At 50.1% G+C, this 26,275-nt stretch overlaps 2 protein-coding genes across 2 annotated transcripts in view; one reads left to right on the top strand and one right to left on the bottom strand.

Annotated features, from left to right (window-relative positions):
- The window catches only part of LOC147700957 (immunity-related GTPase family Q protein-like), a 32,544-nt gene extending 15,758 nt beyond the window's left edge, over nucleotides 1-16,786 (bottom strand). The window contains exons 1-2 of the mRNA XM_086929788.1: nucleotides 16,657-16,786; nucleotides 753-1,391 (exon numbers count right to left, since the gene is read on the bottom strand). Coding sequence (XP_086785914.1) covers nucleotides 753-1,360 — 608 coding nt within the window. The 5' untranslated portion in view covers nucleotides 1,361-1,391; nucleotides 16,657-16,786. The remainder of the gene's footprint in view (nucleotides 1-752; nucleotides 1,392-16,656) is intronic.
- Nucleotides 16,787-17,026: 240 nt separating this feature from the next.
- The window catches only part of LOC147700956 (interferon-inducible GTPase 5-like), a 47,506-nt gene continuing 38,257 nt past the window's right edge, over nucleotides 17,027-26,275 (top strand). Inside the window, exon 1 of the mRNA XM_086929787.1 lies at nucleotides 17,027-17,209. The gene's annotated coding sequence lies outside the window, so the exon portion shown is untranslated. The remainder of the gene's footprint in view (nucleotides 17,210-26,275) is intronic.

Here is a 26,275-nt window from a genome sequence, read left to right as displayed (position 1 = left end):
ACAACAGGAGAAGGCTGTATTGTACACAGGGGTGTATTCAAACCATTTGTTGAAGGCATACCTTCAGGAGTCTACTTCAATGATACTTGGAATCAGGGGCAGCTGGTAACATTTTAAATTGGTGCGGCATAAACACCTTCAGGAATTGCCACAGACCAAACAAGCAAAGCAAGGGAACCAAAGTACTGAAAATAAGGAATTAGGGCATCCGCCCTTATGCCCATGCGCACCTGCCATCACTGATGTCCTGTTGAGTTGTCCGGGTTTAGAAGGCATCATGGGAAATGTAGGCTTTGTGAATTGTAGTCCAGCACCTTGTCCCAAAGATATCCCTTTCAAGGCTGCAGTGTAATATACTTAATCATCATCACCTAATGTTGAGTTTACAACTCTACCTAGACCCAGGGCTCTGCGCGCCGGAGGACAGTGCGAAGGAGTTTTGTAAAGATTGTTAAACTTGAAACAACACATATGCCCTTTCACTTTGGTCATCTTTCTAGCCAGTCGTGTCTTCATTCAGGCTCATCCCCTCATGTTGGGGAGACGCAAAGTCTACGTCATCCTACCATATGGGGTAGAGGACACAACCCTAAACATCCATACTCTACTGGTATCCATCTAGATACAACTTAACTCCACCAGGCCCCTGGATGGCTTGGATTCAAGCAATAGGGCTGCAATGCAAGTCAACCTCTTAAATACTAAGCCACATATGCATGAGGGCAGCCGGAGTAATGGAAATTGCAAATTACCTGGAACGCTGCAAGGCTTCCTTCTGCAGCACAGTCCACAGCTCTGGGAAGTCAAACTTGGACGGGTCAGAGAGAGCCACCAAGAAGGGCTGAAGAGAGGGCACCCTCCGCGCCATGATGGACTCTGTGCATTCCCTTCGGATCTCCTCTACCAGCGTCTCTTTACCAAACAGGGCACCCGTCTCATTCATGGCCAGCACCAGGTCCTGGTCTACACCTGTGCGCACCAGCAGCACGCACCCACCTGCTTCCTCAATGCGGGAAATGAGGCAGACGTACTCAGACGGCAGTCCCGTCCTGAAGACCAGTATGAAGATGTGGTGATCTCCGCATGGGACCATCTCGGTATAGGCAGCTAGATCGGACTCTGCTTCCGGCACCTCCGGGAGATGCTTGAACTGAAGGTGGAAGGAGGGATGGCCCGCTGGACCTCCCACTGCTGCGCTCTTGGGGTCAGGTGGACCTCCATCTTTAAAGGGCATGCTCTGGAACATGCGCAGCAGCTCCTCACTCCCAGATCCTCGCAAACCCATGATGGCCACATTCAACGTGGCCCGAATCTCAGCCGCTCCTGCCCCTTGAGGGGTGGTTGTTTCAAGGGATTCCATGGCAACAACAGGCACAGGGACCTTCCCCCACCTGAAAACATAAAAAATAAAGCAATCTGTCAACAGTTGAGAAAGGACTCTCTTCATAGACACACTAATGTCAAGATGGCTGTGCTGAGTTTGGATCCTACTATGGGCGTTCAATGGTGAATAGATTCCCACAAATTAGCAACCAATTATATACCCCTTTCAACTTGTCCCTATTGACACATAATCCAAACACCACCCATGAGCTGTGTGTGCTTCCAGACTCCAGCTCTCCTGCCCAAGGCCCAAAAGTAAACCAACCGTCTTCAGTAATTAAACACAAATATTTCGTTTTGTGATGTGTGCAAGAGGTAATCTGCAATCTAAACTTCCCAGTTTCCCAGGATGGCCAGTTAGTGGTGAAAGATACAACAATATGAAGGCAAGGACCAGGATTTGAGAATTAAATGAACAATCTGGGTTATGGCTCTGAGATGCAAAGGTGTAGTGGAATGTCTCAAGAGCCCTCAGCAGATGATTCTCACAATTACAGATAACTTTACTAACACTCATATGGGTTAAAGTGTCAAACCTGCTATGCAACCTTCGTACAACCTACAACTGCCAGAGAGTTCACGTGGGTTAGGTGGAAGGGTTCAAGACACAGGTCCTGTCGGTGTAGCACTGAGCAGCAACATCACAGGTAAAACTTTGTTTTAACTTGTACTGAAAATCAACAGGAGATTAACTTCCCTTATTTTTTCAGGGCTCGGTGGCTGTGCGGGCGCCATCTTAGTTTGGGCTGGTCAGGCGACCTAGCTCGGCTCCACACCACCCGCGCTCCGCCCCTATTTAGGAGTGGCTTCGCTTTGCTCGCTGTTGGAGGCAGGCGACCCCGGTGGCAGAGGGTTCGCGTCTGCAGTCAGGAGCAGCATTGATTTCCCGAGTGTTATCGCAGCGCCCTGCTGATTGAGAGCAGTTGCACTGCATTTTAAATTGTTATACTTTGTTTTAACTTGTACTGAAAATCAACAGGAGATTAACTTCCCTTATTTTTTCAGGGCTCGGAGGCTGTGCGGGCGCCATCTTAGTTTGGGCTGGTCAGGCGACCTAGCTCAGCGCCACACCCCCGCGCTCCGCCCCTATTTAAACGCCCCCAATGAGGAAGCGCAGAGGACGAGCGCAGCGGGCACGACGAAGGCGCGCCGAAGTCGAGCCTAAGTCAAGCCCGTCTGCGCCCGTCCGCGGCCGGACGGGGCTAGGGGCGTGTCCTCATGCCCTCCCTATCTCCTATTCCTCTGAGGATCTAAAAGCTTTACAGGGCCATAGGTCTCTATCCGACTCCACCATCAACTATATTTCCTCTCTTGGTCTTGCTTCCTCATCTCCTCAGTTTCCTTCTTCTTCACTGACGCCCTCGACGCAGCCTTTCTCTCGCTCCGGCTCTCCACCTTCCCCCCCTCCTTTGTCTATTATCCTGCTCAACACCAGGTCAGCAGTTAAACACGATCAGGAACGGTTTGTTCTGCTTGACTCCCACAAGCCTGACATACTGTTCTTAACCGAAACCTGGTTTTGTGAGTCTTCTCTGCCCTCCCTTCTGGCTGCTCTCCCCCCCTCTTACGTGGCCCTCCGTGCAGACCGCCCGGCGAGCAAGACAGGGGGTGGCGTGGCTCTTATTGCCCGGTCTGAGTACAATTTTCAACTACTTCCCTCCCCTCCTATTATCCCTACTGAGCATCTTGTGGTTCGCTCTCTTACCTTTTCTCCCCCGCTTACTTGTCTGCTAATGTATCGCCCGCCCCAGTCTTCCCATCTGTTCATGCCAGCCTTTCAGGACTTACTGGCCACTTTGGCGGTTAATTACGCATCAGTCCTAGTGTTATGCGACTTCAACTATTGGCCTACGGACCCCCTTGAGGGCTCTTCCTCCAAACAATTTACAGAATCACTTCAATCCCTGAATTTTGTCTCCCACTTACAAGTCCTGACACACATACACGGACATGTGTTAGACCAGGTTTGGTCTCTCAATATTTCCGTTTCGTCCATGTCTGTGTCCCCATGTCCCTGGTCAGACCATGCCCTAATTTCTTTCTCCCTCCACCTCAACCCTGTAACCAAGGTCCCGCTTGCCAAAAACACCTGGGCGCGGAACTGGAACCGTGTCGACCTTCCTTCGCTATCCTCTTCTCTCCTGAACTCCTCACCTAGCCTGGCGGGCTTATCCTCCTCATCTCAAGCCACCGTCATTAACACCTGGCTCGCTGGAGGCTGCGATTCAGTAGCCCCCCTACGTCGGATTTCAACTAGACGACCTAAGGAGTCAAATCGGTGGTTTAATGAAGATTTGAAGGAAAAAAAGCTGACCCTCCGGCCAGCTGAGAGGCAATGGAGAAGGGACTATTGTCCTTTATTGAAAACCCATTACTCCACACTATTAAGCGACTACAAAAAAGCTATACTAGGAGCCAAAACTGCCTATTTCTCAGCAAAAATTCTGGTGGCAGAGAATAAATCCAGGGGGATCTTCACAATTGTCCACGATCTAGCTTTTTCTGACAGGGCTACACTTAAACCTCCTCCCACCCAGTCTTTATGTGATTCATTGAACTCTTATTTTTGGGAAAAAATTACTAACATCAAGACCAATATTCCTCCCACATCTCTCACTTTTGTTGAACCCCTTCCTCCTACTGTCCAGTGCTGTCTCTCTTCGATTCCCCCTCTCACCGAAGAAGTATTCCTGGAAATACTACCCAAGGTAAAGTCAGGTTCTCCGGTAGACATCTGCCCGGCCCGTATTCTTCAACAGATTTATTCTGTTTGCACCCATCCCCCGATCATTTTCCTTAACAGTTCCCTTGCTCAGGGGGTTGTGATTCCAGCACTCAAATCGGCTACAATAGTGCCTCTTTTGAAGAAGCCTGGTGCAGATCCGTCCGCCCCAGTCAACTATCGCCCTATCTCACTGCTGCCCTACTTGGGCAAGGTGCTTGAGCGCCATGTGACATCGGTACTCAGCGCCCATGTAGAAGCAACTGGGGGCCTGGAGCCTCGTCAGGCGGGTTTCCGGCCTAGGCACTCTACTGAGTCCGTCGTGGTGTCGGTCCTGGACAACCTCAGGGAGGGCATGGACCAAAACAAACACCAGGCCCTGGTGCTCCTCGATCTCTCCGCCGCTTTTGATACGGTGGACCACTCCATCTTGTTATCACGTGTCAGAGCGGCAGGAATCGGGGGCTCAGCCCTGGTCTGGCTATCGTCCTTCCTGAGGGACCGCACCCAGGCGGTCCGGTTGGGGGATTTCTCGGCTACTCCACTTAAGGTCACTTGTGGTGTTCCCCAGGGTTCTTCTCTCTCCCCTCTTTTGTTCAACCTTTATATCTATCCCTTAATCTTTGCACTCTAGCAACTGGAGGTCACCGTATATAACTATGCGGATGACCTCCAGCTCATCTTTAACCTCTCTTCTTCTTCCTATTCTATTTCCAATTTCCAGACTATTATGATTTTTATCAGGGACTGGATGAGCCACAACCACCTGAAGCTGAACCCAGATAAAACCGAGTTGGTTCTCACTGGTGGCTCTTCCAGTCCCTGGAACTCTCTATTTTGGCCCTCTTTCTTAGGTTCCCCTCCCACTCCCTCTTCCTCAGTTAAGACCTTAGGCATCAAAATGAATAATCATCTTACCCTACACTCACAAATTAGCTCTGTTGTCTCTTCTTGCTTTCTCACTCTTCGCACTATTCGCACTGTTTCCCGTTTCTTTTCTCCCCTGGCACTTAAACTGATCATGTCCGCCTTGGTGATCTCCCGGCTGGACTACGCCAATGCCCTGTACAATGGCATTCCAGCTTACAGCCTACGAAAGCTCCAACTGGTGCAAAACCAGGCGGCCCGACTAGTGTACGGCCTGTCCCGCTCCCACCACTCTACTCCGTTATTGAAGGCGCTTCACTGGCTACCTGTCAGGGAGCGATCCCTTTTTAAAACTGGCTGCATGGTCTTCCAAGCACGCCAGGGCTCAGCTCCCGCCTTCATTACCTCTTTGATAAGGGAGTATGTCCCTGCCAGAGAGCTTCGCTCATCTTCCCAATCTCTTTAGCAGGTACCCCGCTATAAGCGCAAAAAGTGGGGAGGGGCCAACTTCTCATTCTTGGCACCCACTTTTTGGAATTCCCTCCCCGACCACCTTCGGTCTGCCAAGCACTATTCTCTTTTCCGTAAAGGCCTCAAAACCTTTTTATTCAATCAGGCTTTCCCGCTGTAAATTGTCCTCATTGCTCCCTCACTGAATCAGTTCTATTGCCTCTCCTCTGCTAATGCTAGATCTGTGCCGAAGCATGCCCAGCATATTCAGGACCTATTGATAGACGACAACTTAGATTGTCTCTTCATTACGGAGACATGGCTCAAACCCTGGTGCACCCCTGATGTGGTACACGCCCTGCCTCCTGGATATGGTATACAAAGAGTAGATAGAGGGAATGAACAACGGGGTGGAGGAGTGGCCATTATATATAGGGACACCCTCAGCTGCTCGGCGATACCACTGCAAGAGCTAACGGATGCTGAAGGGATGGGTTTTATTATCAAAATTAATGACAACTTCTCCTTCTCTGGGGCTTTGATCTATTGCCCACCAGGACCCTGCACAGGCTTTCTGGGGATCATCGGAGAGGTGCTCAGCCCACTGATACTTAGGTATTCTAATTTCACCTTGATGGGTGATTTAAACATCCATCTAGAGTCCACAACAGATGCACCTGCTGCCTCCTATCAGGAAACCATGGAGGTCTTGGGCCTCACTATTCGAGACACCCAAGCCACCCATGAGGCGGGTCATACGATAGACTGCATTGCCACTAACTTAGACACTTTGACAACCGACCCCCTTAAACCCCAAACTTGGACTGACCATATGCCGATTCCTTTTACGCTTCCCCTTGCGTCTAACGGAAAGAATGATCATGAAAATGAACGCAGTGAGGCCACAAGGGATGAATGGAAAATGATACTATCCCACCCAGAACTAATAACCATGGCTTGGAACTGTAGACCCCAGCTGGCAGAACCTGCAAATCCCACTATCTTTAGAACATGGATGAATGATCTGAAAGGTACGGTTGGGCAGGGAAAAAATAGAACGAGGCGTGAAAGAAAGAAAACATCCGCACCCTGGTTCGATCGAGAACTCAAAAATAAACAAGGGGAGCTTAGAAGAGCTGAACGAAGCTGGCGGAAAAATTACTCTAGCACAGAACGTAGCAAATACAAAAAGATAAAAAATGCCTACCATGCGCTAATTAAACAAGCTAAAAAGAGATACTTCTCGTCGGCAATAGAAACAGCTAACAGCAAACATAAGGAAATATTTAAAATTGTAAACGGTTTTAATAAGCCTAAATGTCTAGCGCAGGATATCCCGCCCTCGCAGACACTCTGTGATAAGATCGCAGACTTTTTTGAGGGAAAAGTACAGGGTCTGACGAAGGACTTCGATGTCCCCATATTAGAGCCAAGAAAAGAGGGTGACATAGTGAGACAAGGGACCACTCAGTTGACAACTTTCCTACCAGTTAGTCTGGTGGATACTAAAAGAGTAATTTTGGCAACAAAATCTGGATCCCCTTTTGACCCATGCCCAGTTAGACTCCTACACCTCATTGTGGATATTGCTAAACCAGTAATTAATGCCATTGTCAACACCTCACTGTCCACGGCCAATGTCCCCCCGAGTGGAAACTGGCAGCGGTGAAACCACTGCAAAAAAAAACAACTCCCCGACCCCACCACACTGTCAAACTTGCGACCCATCTCACTACTTCCGGCCCTGTGTAAAATCACAGAGTCAATTGTAAACAAACAGCTTAGACACTTCTTGGAAGATAATGAAGTATGGCACCCTAACCAAGCAGGTTTCAGGACCCAACATTCCACGGAATCGCCCTCCTGTTCACTACAGAAACTATCCGCTCAGCCCTAGACCAAGGCAAGAAGGCCGTCCTGATTTTATTAGACCTATCGGCGGCCTTCGACACGGTCTCACACGCCATCCTATTAGACCGGCTAATAACATCTGGTGTTACAGGGACTGTACTTGAGTGGATAAAAAACTTTCTAAGTGACAGGAGACAAGTGGTGACCCTGGGGGAATTCTGCTCCAGTGAGAAATCGCTGTTGACGGGAGTTCCGCAGGGTTCAAGCTTGAGCCCAACCCTGTTTAATGTTTATACTGCACCTCTGATAAAACGGATATCGTCATTTGGCATAGACGCTATAGCCTATGCCGACGATACACAACTTATCCTTGTAATGGATAAGGATAACCAGGCCTGGGAGGAAAAGCTCAAAGGCTGCCTAACGGCCACCTTTGAATGGATGCGCCTAAATCACCTGAAATGCAACACAGGTAAAACGGAGATCATGCCAATAGGCCCAATATAGAATCATCGTAGCGCTTTATTAGCAGACCGTGATTTGTCTTTTACTGTATTATTATTAATTGCTGTGCCACTCGCTTTGCATAATTGTTGCCTGACTGTGCTGCCCAGTTCATAGCGCTTAAGTAAGGTTGTGCCCCAATCTCGTCCTGTTTTCACTTTTGGCTTGCAGCCATTTTGTTGTTTGTTTGTTGTGCCTCCCAGCCCGGCTCTCCACCCCGCTCCCGCCTCCCAGCTGCTCCTCCCTCGCCCCTCCCCCCTCCACTATCCACTTATGACAGATGCTTTTGCGCGCAGCGGACGCGCCCCATGCGCAACGAAGGTGCGCCAAAGGTAAGCCCGTCTACGCCCATCCGCGCCTGGACCGCACCCAGCGCCAGACCCCCTGGCCCCCGCAAAACCCTCTCCACCCGTATAACGTACGACGCCGCTTCCCTCTCAGCACTTAACCCCGCCCGACTCCCAAACTGCTACCAAGCCGCCCCAGGACACACCCATGGACCCTTCACCTGCCACTCCTGCAAGTTCGACGGCATCAGGACCCACACCAAATCCACAGACTCCAATAAGAGCTCCGACTCTAACCACCTAAAGTGCATCCTGCTCAACACCCGCTCGGTCCACAGACACGCCATTGAACTCTGGAACCTACTCGACACTTCATCACCGGATGTCGCCTTTCTTACAGAAACATGGATGAACGCCTCATCAGCACCCGACATCGCCATAGCCATTCCGGACGGCTACAAGATCATCCGAAAGGACCGCACCAACCAAACAGGAGGAGGCATCGGCATCGTCCATAAAAACACCATCCGCATCACAACAAGTTCTGACGACAACCTCACATCCGCCAAATACCTTCACTTCCAGATCCACACCGACCCCAAGACCACGCTCAGAGGCCCCCTCATCTACAGACCACCAGGACCCCGCACACAATTCAGCGATGACATCACTGACTTCATCAGCCCACACGCCCTCCCCTCCGAGGACTACATTCTACTGGGAGACCTCAACTACCACCTGGAAAAAAAAAAGGACTCCAACACCAGCACCCTTCTGGCCAACCTGGCCAACCTCGGACTTTAACAACTTGTCAAAACCCCCATCCACTATGCCGGACACACGCTCGACCCAATCTTCACCTCCAGCAAGCACATCTCCTTCAATCACACCACAGCTCTCCACTGGACTGACCACAGCTGCGTTCACTTCAACTACAAAAAGACCACGACCCACAACCCCCCACAACCTATTTCCCGAAGAAATTGGAACAAAATTACTATCGACCAGCTCTTTACATCGCTTCACCAAAACCCTGCTGCCAAATCATCGGACCCTTACCAAGCAGCCACCAACCTCACACAATGGATCACCCACAGCGCAGACGAACTAGCACCCTTGAAAATCCATCAAATCAAACAAGGCAACAAAAAAGCCCCCTGGTTCAACGACGACCTTATGAAATCCAAGAAGTTATGTCGCACCCTTGAGAAAGTAAAAAATATGGGGGAGAAGGAGGTTAAGCTAAACTAGGTCGATCTCCAGTCTATATCAGAAAAACAGGAACCCACTGTGAAGGGTTCAGAGACCTAGTTTGTGTGTATGGTTGCTGCCAAATTTTGTCAGTTTGTACCAAAATGAGAAAGAAAAATTTCTTTCTAGAGTCCCCTCACTCACCGGGGTTTCCCCACGGTGACATGCTTCATCATTGGGCCATCCCAGTTCTCTACGAAAAGGGGCGTGCTGCGACTAGCGGACTACGCAGGAGCACTATTTTTGTGAAAGGCTATGTGTGGTGTAAAGTGTTGTGGTGGTGGAGTGGGTGTGTGATTAAAAATACCGTGCTAGTGGGCCTCAACAATTTATTCTGCTCCTAGTTTGGTATGTTAAAATGGGGTAACACTGTTATCTAACCTTAAATTGGGCTAGATCAGTGTTCTGTGGTCGACATGTTTCAAGCTTTTCATCAGGACCATACAGGGTCCAGCCCTGTATTTTCCACTCCTATATTTAAATAAATAGCTGTGTTATATTAAAGATTTGTTTTAATATACGCTGTTAATGATTAAACATGCGTTTTTATACATACGATTTGTATCCTATTCGCATATCTGTAAAAGAGAATGACACTTGGTTAGTGGCAAACATCCCCCCTAAAGAACAAGGGTATCACACATGCAGCTCACTTTGTCTAGGGCGTGAGTGTGCCTTATGCACCATATCGGTGCGTGCAGGCTTTCAAATCCAGTGCAAATATAAAAAACTGTGAAGAAGTGTTTTTTGTGAATTCACACATATAAATGACACAGGACTTAATGTGACTATAGACATGACACACAACATAAATACACATAGTATTGTCATGGCAAAGGGCATATTTACATGTATAAGTGCTTAGCTACACTTCATGTTCTCAGGCGAGGGCACCTTTGAGAAAGCCTGGAGAAAAAACCCAACCACTGACAACCTGACCACCTTCAAGAACGCAACCCGCAAACACCACCAACTGATCCGATCCACCAAGAAATCAGCATTCAAAGATCGACTTGACAACAACGTCCACAACAGCAAGGAACTACTCAACATTGTCAAACAATTTACCAACCCCACCGCCGGCACCAACGACATCACTCTCTCCCAAGACCTCTGCGATTCCCTAGCCTCTTTCTTCTACAACAAGATCACCGACATACATAACAGCTTTGAAAACCAACCCGGGGACCAGTCCACTCCACCCACCTCCGAACCAACACCCCCCTCTAACAACCTTTTCGCCTGGAACCCAATCACCACTGAAGACACCATCCGCCTGAAGAACTCCATCCACTCAGGTTCGCCAACCGACCCATGTCCCCACCACATTTTCAACAAAGCAGACTCCATCATCGCACCCCATCTCCGAGACGTCATCAACTGCTCCCTCAACTCTACTACCTTCCCGGAAAGCTGGAAACATGCGGAACTCAGCGCCCTTCTGAAGAAACCCACAGCAGACCCCACTGAACTTAAGAACTACCGCCCCATATCGCTCCTCCCATTCCCTGCCAAAGTCATTGAGAAAGCCGTCAACAGTCAGCTCGCCGCCTTCTTCGAAACCAACAAATCCCTCGACCCATCACAATCCGGCTTCCGATCCAAACACAGCACCGAAACCGCACTCATCGCAGCAACAGACGACATCCGAACTCTACTGGACAACGGAGAAACAGCTGCCCTCATCCTACTCGACCTCTCCGCAGCCTTCGACACAGTCTGTCACAGCACCCTAATACAACGCCTCAGCAACATCGAAATACAAGGAAAAGCATTGGACTGGATCATCTCGTTCCTCGCCAGAAGAACCCAGAGAGTCCGCCTCCCCCCTTTTAGATCAGAGGCCACCGAAGTCATATGCGGTGTACCACAAGGATCATCACTCAGTCCCACCCTCTTCAACGTATACATGAGTCCCCTCGCATCCATCGCGCGCCAACACAACCTCAACATCATCTCCTATGCAGACGACACCCAGCTGATCCTTTCCCTCACCAAAGACCCTAACACCGCCAAAACCAACTTACACGAAGGAATGAAAGAAGTAGCCGAGTGGATGAAGAACAGCCGTCTAAAACTGAACTCGGACAAAATGGAAGTCCTCATCTTAGGATCATCCCCCTCCGCCTGGGACGACTCATGGTGGCCACCAGCCCTAGGACCTGCACCCATACCAACGGACCACGCACGTAACCTGGGATTCATCCTGGACTCCTCCCTCTCGATGACCAGACAAGTCAACGCTGTCTCATCATCATGCTTTATCATCCTACGTATGCTCAAAAAAATCTTCCATTGGATCCCCACCGAAACAAGAAAGACGGTCACCCATGCACTCGTCACAAGCCGACTGGACTACGGAAACACCCTCTACGCCGGAACCAGAGCCAAACTACAGAAAAAACTCCAACGCATCCAAAATGCCTCAGCCAGACTCATACTTGACATCCCCCGTCAAGCTCACATTTCCGGTCACCTGAAAGACCTCCACTCGCTCCCCGTCAACAAGAGAACAACGTTCCGTCTCCTTACCCACGCACACAAAGCCCTCTACGAACTAGGACCCGAATGCCTCAACACGCGACTGTCCTTCTACACCCCCACCCGCCAACTACGATCATCCAATCAAGCCCTCGCCGCAATTCCGCGCATCCATAGATCCACCATGGGGGGGAAGATCCTTCACCTACTTAGCAGCCAAAACCTGGAATTCTCTCCCCACCCACCTCCGCCTTGTACAGAACCACCTCTCCTTCAGAAAGCAACTTAAAACTTGGATATTCGATAAGTAAAGTACCCCCCACCCATTCCTCCCCCCTCCCAAGCCCATTTGAGACCCTCTGGGTGAGTAGTGCGCTATACAAATTTTCGAACTTGAACTAGGCATTGAATGATGCAGAGGGTTCCTGGAAGTACCAGGCCCCACAGAAGGTGAGATCAGGCATGCAGCAAAGCAGCTGGTGCATGGAAGCACCAGGCCGCACAGAGGTGGTTTGATATCAGCCATAGAGTGATGCAAAGGGTGCCTGGAAGCACCGGGCTGCACAGAGGCTGGTATAAGGCGTGCAGCGATGCAGAGGGTGCATGGAAGCACCAGGCCGCACAGAGGCTGATATCAGGCATGGAGTGATGCAGAGGGTGCATGGAAGCACCAGGCCGCACAGAGGCTGATATCAGGCATGGAGTGATGCAGAGGGTGCCTGAAATCACCAGGCTGATATCAGGCATGGAGTGATGCAGAGGGTGCCTGAAAGCACCAGGCCGCACAGAGGCTGATATCAGGCATGGAGTGATGCAGAGGGTGCCTGAAAGCACCAGGCCGCACAGAGGCTGATATCAGGCATGGAGTGATGCAGAGGGTGCCTGGAAGCACCAGGCCGCACAGAGGCTGATATCAGGCATGGAGTGATGCAGAGGGTGCCTGGAAGCACGGGCCGCACAGAGGCTGAGATCAGACATGCAGCAATGCAGAGGGTGCATGGAAGCACCAGGCCGCACAGAGGCTAGTATCAGTCAATGCATAGGGTGAGTGGAGGCACCAGGCCGCACAGAGGCCAGTATAAGGCATGAAGTGATGCAGCGGGTGCATGGAAGCACCAGGCCACACAGAGGCCGGTATCAGTCAATGCATAGGGTGAGTGGAAGCACCAGGCCGCACAGAGGGTGATATCAGGCATGGAGTGATGCAGAGGGTGCCTGGAAGTACCAGGCCGCACAGAAGGCGAGATCAGGCATGCAGCAAAGCAGCTGGTGCATGGAAGCACCAGGCCGCACAGAGGCTGGTATAAGACGTGCAGCGATGCAGAGGGAGCATGGAAGCACCAGGCAGCACATACCTGCCAAGGGTGACACATTTGATATTCAGTGACTCACAGTGTCCTCATCTTCACCTGATGGCAGTGCGTGCGGTATCAGTGATGCAGACTGTTAGCAACTTCTGATAGGGTAGTGAATGTGATGTCAGTAATGTGCAGGGTGTGTTTTATCAGTTTTGCACACAGTGCCTGTATACCCTCCTAGGGGCAGTGGGAGGGTATCAGTGATGCACACAGTGCGCACAGCCCTTCCTTGGTGTAGTGTGCCGTATCAGCGCGACACGCAATGCACACTGTCCCGTCCACAGATACTGTGTGTGTGATGTCAGTGGTGTGCTAGGTGTGCAAACCCACCTCCCCTAGAAATAATGTGTGTGATGTCCCTGCCCTTCCTAGAGGCAGTGTGTGTCATGCCAGTGCCACGCATCGAGGTAGTGCGTGTAGGATCAGTAGGTGGTGCGCAAGCTACACACAGCCCTGCCTGGAGGTAGTGTGAGTGACATCAGTCAGTAGGGCACAGAGCCCTGCCTGAATGTAGTTTGTGTCATTCCAGTGGTGCACACAACCATGCCTGGAGGTAGTGTGCCTGATATCAGTCAGTGGTGCACACAGCCCTGCCCTGGGGTAGTGTGTGTGAGATCAGTCAGTGGTGCACACAGCCCCGCCTGAGGATAGTGCGTGTGATATCAGTCAGTTGTGCACACAGCCCCCCCTGAGGATAGTGAGTGTGATACCAGTCAGTGGTGCACACAGCCCCGCCTGGGGGTAGTGTGTGTGTGATATCAGTCAGTTGTGCACACAGCCCCCCCCTGAGGATAGTGAGTGTGATATCAGTCAGTTGTGCACACAGCCCCCCCTGAGGATAGTGAGTGTGATATCAGTCAGTGGTGCATACAGCCCCGCCGGGGGGTAGTGTGAGTGTGATACCAGTCAGTGGTGCACACAGCCCCGCCTGCGGGTAGTGTGTGTGTGATATCAGTTAGTGGTGCACACAGCCCTGCCCTGGGGTAGTGTGTGTGATACCAGTCAGTGGTGCACACAGCCCCGCCTGGGGGTAGTGTGTGTGTGATATCAGTCAGTTGTGCACACAGCCCCCCTGAGGACAGTGAGTGTGATATCAGTGAAAGGTGCACACAGCCCTGCCCTGGGGTAGTGGTTGTGATACCAGTCTGTGGTGCACACAGCCCCGCCTGAGGATAGTGTGTGTGATATCAGTCAGTTGTGCACACAGCCCCCCTGAGGATAGTGAGTGTGATATCAGTCAGTGGTGCACACAGCCCTGCCCTGGAGTAGTGTGTGATACAAGTCAGTGGTGCACACAGCCCCGCCCGGTGGTAGTGTGTGTGATATCAGTCAGTGGTGCACACAGCCCTGCCTGGGGGTAGTGTGTGTGATATCTGTCAGTGGTGCACACAGACCTGCCTGGAGGTAGTGTGCCTGATACCAGTCAGTGGGGCACAGAGCCCCGCCTGAGGATAGTGCGTGTGATATCAGTCAGTGGGGCACACAGCCCCGCCCGGAGGTAGTGTGTGTGATATCAGTCAGTGGTGCACACAGCCCTGCCTGGGGGTAGTGTGTGTGATATCTGTCAGTGGTGCACACAGCCCTGCCTGGAGGTAGTGTGCCTGATACCAGTCAGTGGGGCACACAGCCCCGCCCGGAGGTAGTGTGTGTGATATCAGTCAGTGGTGCACAGAGCCCCGACCGCGGGTAGTGTGTGTGATACTGGCCAGTGGTGCACACAGCCCTGCCTGGGGGTAGTGTGTGTGATATCTGTCAGTGGTGCACACAGATCTGCCTGGAGGTAGTGTGCCTGATACCAGCCAGTGGGGCACAGAGCCCCGCCTGAGGATAGTGCGTGTGATATCAGTCAGTGGGGCACACAGCCCCGCCCGGGGGTAGTGTGCGTGATACCAGTCAGTGGGGCACAGAGCCCCGCCCGGGGGTAGTGTGTATGATGTCAGTCAGTGGTGCACACAGCCCCGCCTGGAGGTAGTGTGCCTGATTCCAGTCAGTGGGGCACGGAGCCCCGCCTGAGGATAGTGCGTGTGATACCAGTCAGTGGTGCACACAGCCCCGCCTGGGGGTAGTGCGTGTGTGATATCAGTCAGTGGGGCACAGAGCCCTGCCTGAGGATAGTGTGTGTGATACCAGTCAGTAGTGCACACAGCCCCGCCTGGAGGTAGTGTGAGTGATATCAGTCAGTGGTGCACAGAGCCCAGACCGCGGGTAGTGTGTGTGATATCAGTCAGTGGTGCACACAGCCCCGCTTGGGGGTAGTGTGCGTGATATCAGTCAGTGGTGCACACAGCCCCGCCTGGGGGTAGTGTGCGTGATATCAGTCAGTGGTGCACAGAGCCCTGCCCGGGGGTAATGTGTGTGATATCAGTTAGTGGTGGACACACAGTCCTGCCAGGGGGTAGTGTGTGTGATATCAGTCAGTGGTGGACAGAGCCCTGCCCGGGGGTAATGTGTGTGATATCAGTCAGTGGTGCACAGAGCCCCTCCTGGGGGTAGTGTGAGTGATATCAGTCTGTGGTGGACACATAGTCCTGCCAGGGGGTAGTGTGTGTGATATCAGTCAGTGGTGGACAGAGCCCTGCCCGGGGGTAATGTGTGTGATATCAGTCAGTGGTGGACACACAGTCCTGCCAGGGGGTAGTGTGCGTGTGATATCAGTCTGTGGGGCACACAGCCCCGCCTGGGGGTAGTGTGTGTGTGATATCAGTCAGTGGTGCACAGAGCCCCTCCTGGGGGTAGTGTGAGTGATATCAGTCAGTGTAGCACAGAGCCCCGCCCAGGGGTAGTGTGTGTGATATCAGTCAGTGGTGCACACAGTAATGCCTGGGGGTAGTGTGTGTGATACCAGTCAGTGGTGCACAAAGCCCCGCCTGGGGGTAGTGTGTGTGATATCAGTCAGTGGTGCACACAGCCCGCCTGGAGGTAGTGTGTGTGTGATATGAGGTAGTGTGTGTGTGATATCAGTCAGTGGTGCACACAGCCCCGCCTGAAGGTAGTGTGTGTGATATCAGTTAGTGGTGCACACAGCCCTGTCCGGGGTTGTGTGTGTGTGTGTGTGTGTGTGACATCAGTCAGTGGTGCACAGAGCCCCGCTTGGGGGTAGTGTGTGTGATATCAGTTAGTGGTGCACACAGCCCTGTCCGGGGTTGTGTGTGTGTGTGTGTGATATCAGTCAGTGGTGCACACAGCCACGCCTGGTGGTAGAGTGAGCGATATCAGTCAGTGGTGGACAGAGCCCCGCCTGGGGGTAGCGTGAGTGATATCAGTGTGGTGCACACAGCCCTGGGGGTTGTGTGTGACACATCAGTCAGTGGTGCCCCTCCTCAAGAGATGACAGGTGTGAGGATGGACTATGAATGCTGTGTCGGGCAGATGCGCTGCCGGGGGGTACCCGCCGTGCCCTGCATCACTCGCAGTGCCTCGGGTCGGGGTGTCAGGACACTCGGGACACTCCGACACCTGTCTGACCCTCACCGAGCGTGTCCCTCATCGAACCCTCACTCACCCCTCTGATGGGCTCCCTGGATCGGGTGTCCCTAGGCCTCGCCGTGCTCGCTCGCTCGCTCGCTCCCTCCTTTTCCGGGCCGAGTCCCTCCTCCCACCCCGGTGTGGCGCTCAGTGTCTCATCCTCCTCCTCGGTGCCGTGGAGCCCTCCCTCTCTCCTAGGCCCCCCCCCTCTCGGAGTCTGGCCCTCCCTTCCTCCTCCCACACTCCCTGCCCCTCTTTTCCATCCTTCCTGCCTCGTGTTGTTGTTCCGCCTCAGGCCGCTCCCTCCTGACTCTGTCCCTCCTCCCTGGGTCCACCTTCTCAGACTTTGACCCTCCCTCCTCGTGTCTGCCCCTCCTTCCGCCCTCCGGTGTTGTTGTTCCGCATTAGGCCCTTCCCCCTGATCTTGCCTCCCTCCCTCACTCCTTGCCTCTGTCCCTCCTCCCCGTGCTCTCCTGTGTTGTTTTCCTGCATCGGGGCGCTAAGCTCCAGCGGGGGAGAAGGCCAGGCCTCACCTTTGCGGGGGCCGGGGCACTGGTGACACCGTGAATCCTGCACCTCTCTTGTCTCGGGTGAGTCCAGTGTGAACCCTGAGCCGGGTCTAGCGCTGCGCAGTCCGCTGCCCCAGGGCCTCTGGGCGCCAGATAACTCAAAGGCGCGCCACTGCTTTCAGTGCAGTGACACACAATCTTCTTTTCAACAGAAGGTTACACATTTTGAGTGAGGTAGGACCGTAGGAAGGGACATTTGACTCGGTAAGCTGTAGGTGAGAGACATCCAGTCTTGTAGACGGACCCAACTCCAAGAGAGAGCCGTGTTGGAGATTTAAGGGCACTTGTTAGTTTGTCCATTTTCGTGTTTCCATGGTGAGCCTGACTGCCAGATGAGAGAGAATGCTTTTAACTGTGGGCGGGTTCTGGTAAAGCGGATTTTCAGTTATCCAGGTAGCAGGCTATTTGTTTCCTTATTCTGACAGGACCCACAAATCGCTGGATGTCTCGGCTCGTCTCGAAGAGTCGTGCTGTGTTCAGTCCATGGGCTTCAGCCCGCTCATAGGTTACCATTTGCTCGCTTTTTCGTTGCTTTATTATCCTTTGGCCTCATTTGTCCATCGCATGCCTGCGTCATGTCACTTCTTTTGTTTAGCCCTCCCCCAGAGCATGGACCAAGTACTTGTCTCTGTCTACTGATCCCGTTTTAGGAGCTACTTTTTATTTGTGTTTAAACACTTCACACGAGCGCTCGTATTACTATTCCGTCTCCTCCCACCAGCCCCATCCCAGTGGCTTCTGCCTGTTTAGCAATAGCCCACAGATCTACTGGCACCAACTTTTTTATTTACTTATTAAGAAAATAAGGATAGACTGACATTACGTGCAGCAGTACATGCTCAGGGCAGGCGCTTGCTCCTAACGCTGCAAGTCCCAGCTCTGCTGCTAACTTACTGTGTTTCCTTAGGCAATCATCTCGTAACGCACATTCTAAAGCCGTCGGTTTGAGGATATCTGGGCGTTAGTGCAACAGGATTATTTAGAAAAGTTTATGTGTGAACCTTGTCTACACGATGCTGGTATTTGCATCTATGTCTGTGGTCGCACAAACAATGCATTAATGGTATATTGGCACGATGCTGCATACAAGGGTTGCCAGAGTGGTGTACATGCTTAAGATATCGTTAACATCCTATGCAGTAAAGGAGAAAATGTCATTCTGCTTTATTCATTAACGCCACTAAATTGTGCAAAGGATTTGTGACAGACTGCGCTTGTGCATTATTTTAGCAGCCTTTGTATAGCTCCTTCTATAAAAATTGTCGCATTGTAGCGGTTTTGTAATCTGAGTACAATTCTCTAATGTTTCTGGCCTTCTGGAGGCCTTATGTTGGCACGCACCCGCCTGTACTTTGTCACTATTTGTGTCTGCTATATCCTCCCATAAGAGCAGTAGTATACAGCTACTATAGCGCCTATCACTTTTTTCATTTTACTGGCTCGCCTGTACTCCCGCACAACCCACTTCGATCAGTGCCTTTGGTAGGTGCTGCAAGGATAAGGAGTGTGGTGTGCTGGGTTCACTTCTAGGCTCTGGCGCAAGTGGTTTCTTTCCCAGGCTTCACAAGTATAGGATGGGACTGGACATACTAGCCACAGTAAATCATTAAACGTGTAGCATTCATAACTGTTAGGATGTGTTATTTCCTGCTGAGAAATGAATAACGACGACATATGCAAGTCATTTCATACGAATGTATGACGTTACACAATTCATATCATGAAAGCCATCCATGTGTATTGTCAGGGAGGCACCTTCAACCACTCTTTGGTTTTTATCAAGCAACACCTTGATTGGTTAGTCTAGTGGTCTCATTCATAAATGAGTAACTTCTCCGTACTACAATTAACTTCACCCCGACATGCAAGGTCGACTTGTACAGAATATACTTTTCTCCCCTCCACCAATCAGGAATTGTCCCAGTTACGGAAGGCTGATGCACTAGTGGCCTTCTTAGCCTAGGGCACGAGTATCTCCTATCCGCACCATACTATGTTTGGCTCATTCATTCATTTAGCCATCTCCTGTGCCCAGAAGCTGTCCCAGGCTCCGTCAGAAAGTAATGCCCAAGTGTATAAACATTCACTGCAACCATCTCGAAGCCGACAGCTCTGTGTGGGCTCCGATAAGAGCACATGTAAAGTTTGTTTATAGTCTGCCTAAGGCCCCTCCTCTTGCGAGCTGACTGCTTTAGATGTTCCTGTTAAAGTTTTTATATCCATCTTTGCAAGCAAAGCCAATAGATTATGCCGCACCGTAATACATTTCTAAAAATAAATAACATTGACTACGCCAATAGCTCTCAGATTGCCGATACCTTTTGCCCATGCCAATGCTTGTTATTAGTTCTCGCCTACCAGACAGCTCTTGGTAGACAAAAGGCTTATTGACTATACCAAAAACGTACAGGGGCCTTGTAACCTGCACATTGGCTGGCTCTCTTGGCACTCTCATTCACTTGCTTCTCATTCGCTGGCTTGCCTTCCTCTTCTTGTGTTTGTCTTGCCCCTAGAATGTATCCTCTTTACCATCCTTTGATTGGCTGACCAGTAACCTTCCACTGCTCACTTTTAGGGAACTACTTTTTTTTCTTTTTTAAGCACTCTGTGAGTGCATATCTTTTCCAGGTTTCTTCCTCGTGTGCTGCTTGCCCCCCACACTCCCCAATATCCACTTTCCGCAACAGGCAAGCTGTGTTTCTCCCTTCTTCCCCCACCCTAATTTTTGTTTTAATCCCTCCACGTTCTTTCCTGCCTCTTCTCACTCCCCGATGCTTTCCTCAACTGCTCCTTTGTTACTTCCACAACACTTGCTGTCCTTAAAATCCACCGTTTTACATTGTTTTACATTGTTTGGAGTTCCCAGTAGCTCCAAGTTCCTGCCAGGCCCCTCTGCTTTTAGAACTGCGCCTTTGTGCAAGTGAAAAATAGTTTTTTAATTTACCACTTCAAGTGGCCTCCACCATCATAGCTAGATAAAAAAAATGTTGCTCACGTCATTTAGTAAGCGCACGCATGTGTGGTGGCACAAGCATGTGTCATTCGGTTCTATGATGTCATGATGTGCAGGTGCACAATGCATCATCATGTCTTTTTTTTTTTTTTTTTTTTGCTCAGGAAGCATTGGCTGCAGGGAGTGAAATATCAGGAAGCACTGGCTGCAGGGAGTGAAATATCAAAAATAAATGGCATGAACCTTGCCTTAAACAACCGGATAGTCGGCGCCATAGTCATTCACTGGGGAGTTTGCAATCCCCCCCCCCCCCCACAATCCCCCCCCCCACACCTCTCTCCTGGTGATTTGTGCTGTTTGAGGAAAGACGTTTGCTGTCTGAGCCTGTAGTACTTGTATGACCTCAGGGAAGACCTTTGCTATCTGAGCCTGTAGGGTCCATGTTACAACAGAAATGAAGTCTGTTCTCTGAATCTATGACCTCAGGGAAGAAATCTGTCTCAGCCTATAGGATCAATGTTACCTCAGAAATTAAATCTGCTATCTGAATATGGCCCCAGGGAAGACCTTTGTCTGAGCCTGTAGGATCTGTGTTACCTCCGAAATTAAGTCTGCTATCTGAATATGACCCCAGGGAAGACCTTTGTCTGAGCCTGTAGGATCTGTGTTACCTCCGAAATTAAGTCTGCTATCTGAATATGACCTCAGGGAAGACCTTTGTCTGAGCCTGTAGGATCTGTTTGAACTCGGGGGGGGGGGGGGGGGGGGGTCTGTGCTGTCTGAGCCTGTAGGGTCCATGGTACCACAGAAATTAAGTCTGTTCTATGAATTTGTGACCTCAGGGAAGACCTTTGTCTGAGCCTGTAAGATCTGTGTTACCTCAGAAATTAAGTCTGCTATCTGAATATGACATCAAAGAAGACCTTTGTCTGAGCCTGTAGGAGCTGTTTGAACTCAGAGGGAGGTCTTTGTTGCCTGAGTCTGTAGGGTCTGTGTAACCACAGAAAAGAAGCCTGCTGCATGCTCTTTATGACCTCATGAAGACCTTTACCACAGAAAATCTATTTAACCTCAATGAAGATCTTTGCTTCCCGACCCTCTATGATCCGAGGGAAGAGGTGTGGCGCCGCGGCCAGGGCGACTGACGCTGGAATCTGGGGCTCACGGTTCGATCCCGGGCGGCAGGTCAGCCCAGCACCATCTGACTCTGGGCAATAGCTTGCTTAATCTTCCAGACGGCCCCCAGGCGCCAGGATGCCTTCGGGTAACTGTTTGCGCTTTACGAATACTGGATTTTTTAAACATTAATCTGTTTGCCCTCAAGACCTATAGGATCTCCATAAACTCAAGAGTGATCTTTGCCGTCTGAGCCTGTAAAATCTGTGTGAACTCATAGGAGAACTGTGCTGTCTGGGAATGTAGGATTGTGTGTAACCTCAGTAAAGAAGGCCATTGTTTGAGCATGTAGGATCTGTATGGCCTTTGCTGTATGCACATGTTGAATCAATTTAAACTCAGGGAAGATCCTTGCTGTCCAAGTCTGCGGAAGGTTATGACCTCGGATAGATCTTTGCTGAGTATTAAGGATTTGTGTGACATCAAGAGGCACCTATGCTGTCCATGCCTGTAGGATTTGTGCAATCTCAGAAAATAAGTCTGCTGTCTGATGCTGCAGGATGAGTCTGAGCTCAGGGAAGACCTTCGATGCCCGAGCCTGTCGGATCTGTGAACTCAGGGTAGTTCATTGCTGTCTGAGCCGCTAGAATCCATCTAACCTCTGAAAAGGGCTCTGATTTCTAAACTGGAAAGATACTCGACCCTGTAGGGAAGAGGTCGTTTTCATGAACCTGAAAGATGCAAGGTCCAAGAAGCCTTTTTGCTAGACCTGTCAGCCTCAGGATGGTCTTCCCCAGACCTTTTGCCTTCCGCCTCCATTTTCTGCTGATCTTGTTTTTGCTGGCCTTAGGACTGTGCATACTTTATCACTGTTAACCAGTTCTAAACTGCATGTGCTCCTTACCTAAAATGTGGTAACTTTAGCTGGTACTTAATTGGCATATTTAATTTACCCTAGTAAAGTGGTACTACATGCACCCAGGGCCTGTAAATTAAATGCTACTAGAGGGCCTGCAGCACTGATTCTGCTACCCACCTCAGTAGCACTTTAAACATATCTCAGGACTGCCTTTACAGAGCCTATGCGTGCCGTTTTAAACTGTCTTTTGCATCTGACAAAATAAACCTTTTGCCAGGTCCAAACCTCCTTTTGAAAACACATGTCACCCGAAGGGTAGGCCCTGGACCACCAACATGGCTGGGTGCAGTGTATTTCAAAAGTTAGACATATACTTTACGTTTTACATGTCCTGGTAGTGAAAAACTCCTACATTTGTTTTTCACTGCTGCAAGGCCTACCTCTCTGATAAGATAACATTGGATTTGCCTTATTACAGTTTATAAGTATAATTTCCAAATGAGAGCAGGTAATCCCTTCATATTTGGTGTCTGTAATTGGGGTGAAGAAATCCTAACTCATGGTGAAGCCTGATTTTTCATCACAATTTAAAAAAAAACACTTTTAGAAAGTTGGCATTTTCCTGCCTTAACCTTTTCGTGCCTGATGCCTATAACTGGGTCATATGACTGGGTGTAGCTGACAGTTGAATTGTGTGTATTACTCCTAGACAGCCACACACAATAAGAAGCTTAGATGGGCTTGGATGGGCCATCACTGGCAGGATCGGAGGGTGAAGCTGCCCTCAGACCCACTTACACATGAATAAGCTGTGTCCTGCCTCTACACAAAAGGGCTGCATACCCCTTGTAGTTAGTCCGGAGCCAGAACAGGAGAGGCACAATGCCTTGGTACCACAAAGGGAAACATCTAGAAGCTTCTCCTCCACATCAAAGGCACAACTGGGTATAAATATTGCACCTCAGACACCAACTCTTCAGTACACTTCTGGACCTGTTTATACTCTGCCAGGAATAAGAACTACTGTGCTGCTGAAAAGACTGCCACTCTGCTGGACTGCTGCTCTGAAGGAACTGCTGCCCTGCTGTGCTTTCTGCTTCCCCGCCTTCTGCCCTCTTGTGTTGGTGAGGAGGACTGGATCTGAATCTCTTGAAGCCAGAGTGACTCCAACGGGTAGTTGCCTGGCTTCCTGATTCGAAGCCTCAACGACATAACAGGATTCCGACAACCTTGCACGCTCACCTGGACTCTGCCATCTGTGTGCCTACCCTGCCTAGTGGTGCCACCCGAGTCCTGGACCCTTGGAAGTGGGCCTAAGGTGTTTGCCAGCCTCTGTGGATCCAGCAGAACCATTGCATCTTCTCTTCTGTGCAGCGCAACCCCGAGCCGATCTGACATATCAGCTTTTAAAAAGCCAATAGTGCGTGGCTCAGAATAGTTGCGGGGACTAGCATCGCAACTTGCAGCATTTTTTCGGAAGTTCCGCTGCGTGGTGCAAGTCCTCGCATCCCCCATTGGCAGCAGCCTTTATGACAACGACTTGACTCCGCATCGCAGTATTGTAGTTGCTCTGAACCGACACCCCCAACTGTGAGCCGCATCCTTGATGCTGGACTTCACACTGCAAGACCTCGTCAATGGGATACTCGGCCACGAAGCAGGACCACGGGTAGGATTCCCACTGCATCTCAGAACCGACGTACAGCTTTAGCTCGACAACACATTTCCAACTCAGATCCTCACAAAGCTCAGGAAACTAGAATTAAGGTACTATGTTTAGCGGGTCTAAGCCCGCACTCCATCAGGGTCAGATTGAACTTGTGACTTTTTCCTGGTCCAGTGCGACCAGTATCCACAGTTGGCACTTTGTGCTTTTTGGTGCTATTTTCACTAAAACCTTTACTTTTGAATATCTCCTGTTCTATTAATTGGATTTTTGTTGTCTTGGTCTTGTATTATTTTTAAAGTTTGCTCAATTTCCTAAAGTTGTGTGGGGATCCTTTTGTGGTGTGTTTTCTCTCTGTTTATTGTTTAAAGTTTTGCACAAATGCTTTACATATTGCCTCTGGGTTAAGCCTGACTGCTCTGTGCCAAGGTACCCGAGGGTTGAGCGCAGGTTAACTCCAACTAGGATTGTGATTGCTGCTTGACCAGGGTTCACACCCCAGTCAACCAACAACACAATTCTTACACTTTCTAAAGATAGAATAAGCGGATAGAGAAAGAATGTCCTGGAGGGGCTTGTGCCACCTTATGGGACCTGAACAACATATCTTGTCTCCACCTGAATAAAAGCAGGAGAAGGCTCAATCAGATGGGTGGGGTGCTCTGGAAGAAGCCTACCAGGCAATCCTTTTCACAAGAATTATCAGAGCACGACCTGCGAGTCACCCTTGTGTCAGAAAACTTCAAAAACAGTTCTCTGTTGTGGAAAACCCTGCCATGGACTGCATAGCCACATGATGGAATGATGGATAGCAGAGAAGCCTATTTAACTGATCTTTTGGGAGAACAGCATGTAGTGCATCCTATAGTTAGTGCTAGATGACAGGACACAGATTTTTTCAAAATCAACAAGCATTGGCAATGCTAGTAGGTCTTCCCTTTGTGACCTATTGGCTTTTCAATTGCTTTTGGCATTGGTGTATAGTGTTGGGATGCTGTGTAGCATCATCAAAAACACAAAAAGGTGTGGTTGTGTAATTCGAATGATAAGTGCTAGCGTCAGAATGCATTCACTAACACCCACGTAGTGACACAAGCACATCTGCTTTAATTTTTTATTGATTGATCCAAGATGGATGATGCCACTTGGATTGATAAATAAAATTTAAAAAACAGTTTTTTTGTGCAAAAGTGTCATTAAAAAAAATGCCCTCCCCTTCCTGTGGATTCGGTACGAAATCTGGGCGTAATGCTTGACTCAGATCTCTCCTATAAATCTCATGTCAGTAAAGTGACAGGTAGGTGCTTCAGCATTCTGAAAGTTCTTCATAAGGTTTTGGATCTCCTCCCTATTGATGCCAGAAAGACCATTGTCCATGCTCTGGTGACCCCCTATCTTGATTATGGGAATGCTCTACTCTTAGGTTTGAGAAAAAAAGGCCTACACCAACTTCAGTGCGTTCAGAACGCTGCTGCCCGCCTTGCGCTCAAACATCCTCGCAGAGCATCTGGGAAGACCGCTTTAGCTAAACTCCACTGGCTCCCTGTCAAGGAGCGGATTAAATTTAAAGCCCTTTGTTTCGCGCATCGAATTGCCCAGGGCAAAGGCCCAGATTATCTGAAAAATCCTCTTACCATTCACCGCCCCATCCGGAATTTGAGATCGTCCGGTGCGATGCTGTTTAAACCCCCTAGAATCACCAGAGCAAGGATGGGTGGCTGTTCTTTTAGGTACCTGGCTTCCAAACACTGGAATAAACTTCCGCTCGATCTGCGAATGGAACCCTCTGAAATTAGGTTCCGTGGAAAGCTTAAAACGCTTCTGTTCCCTCTTGTGTAACCTTCATGCCTTTCTTACCTCTCATGGCTTTTTCTTTTTACATCTGCCTCTTGTGAATTAGCAGTATTCAGCGCGGGGACACACTGTCTTCTGTGTAGCCAGGCGCTTTAAAAATGGTTTATTATTATTATTATTTAGGTGTTGGGGAGGGAGTGTGGGGGCAGCAAAAGAGTGGGTGTAGGTAGTGAGGGAAGGAAGAGGAAAAACAGCACATAGAGAGTGAGGTAGGGAAACGCCAGATGGAGAGAACACCACAGAAGCACATGGGCAAGAGAGAGCAACACGGAACACTGGGTAGGAGAGAAGCCGACGAACAAGTGAGAACAGCGTGGGGGTGAGAGAGCGCAATAGGGAGCAGGAAGGGGGGAGAAGCACACAAGGGAGGCAGCAGGAAAACACATGCCCTCGTGGAGCGCTTAAGCAAAAAGAAATAAGAGAGCTGGGGTAGAAAATCGCATGGACGAGAGAAAGCAACACGGAGCACGGGAAAGAAACCTACAAGCCAGGTGAAAAACACATGCACTGTCTTGGAGTGCTGAAGCAAAACGAAAAAAAGTAGTTCCCTAAAAGTGTGGAGTGGAAGGGCACAGGTAAAAACGCTCTGAGTTCCAGCTTAGGGACAAACGTAAGATGGACAAGGCAAGCCATTGAATA

The sequence above is a fragment of the Lissotriton vulgaris genome, chromosome 7 (genome assembly GCF_964263255.1).
Source record: "Lissotriton vulgaris chromosome 7, aLisVul1.2, whole genome shotgun sequence".
Lineage (NCBI taxonomy): Eukaryota > Metazoa > Chordata > Amphibia > Caudata > Salamandridae > Lissotriton > Lissotriton vulgaris.
This window is presented reverse-complemented; position numbering and strand designations above follow the sequence as displayed.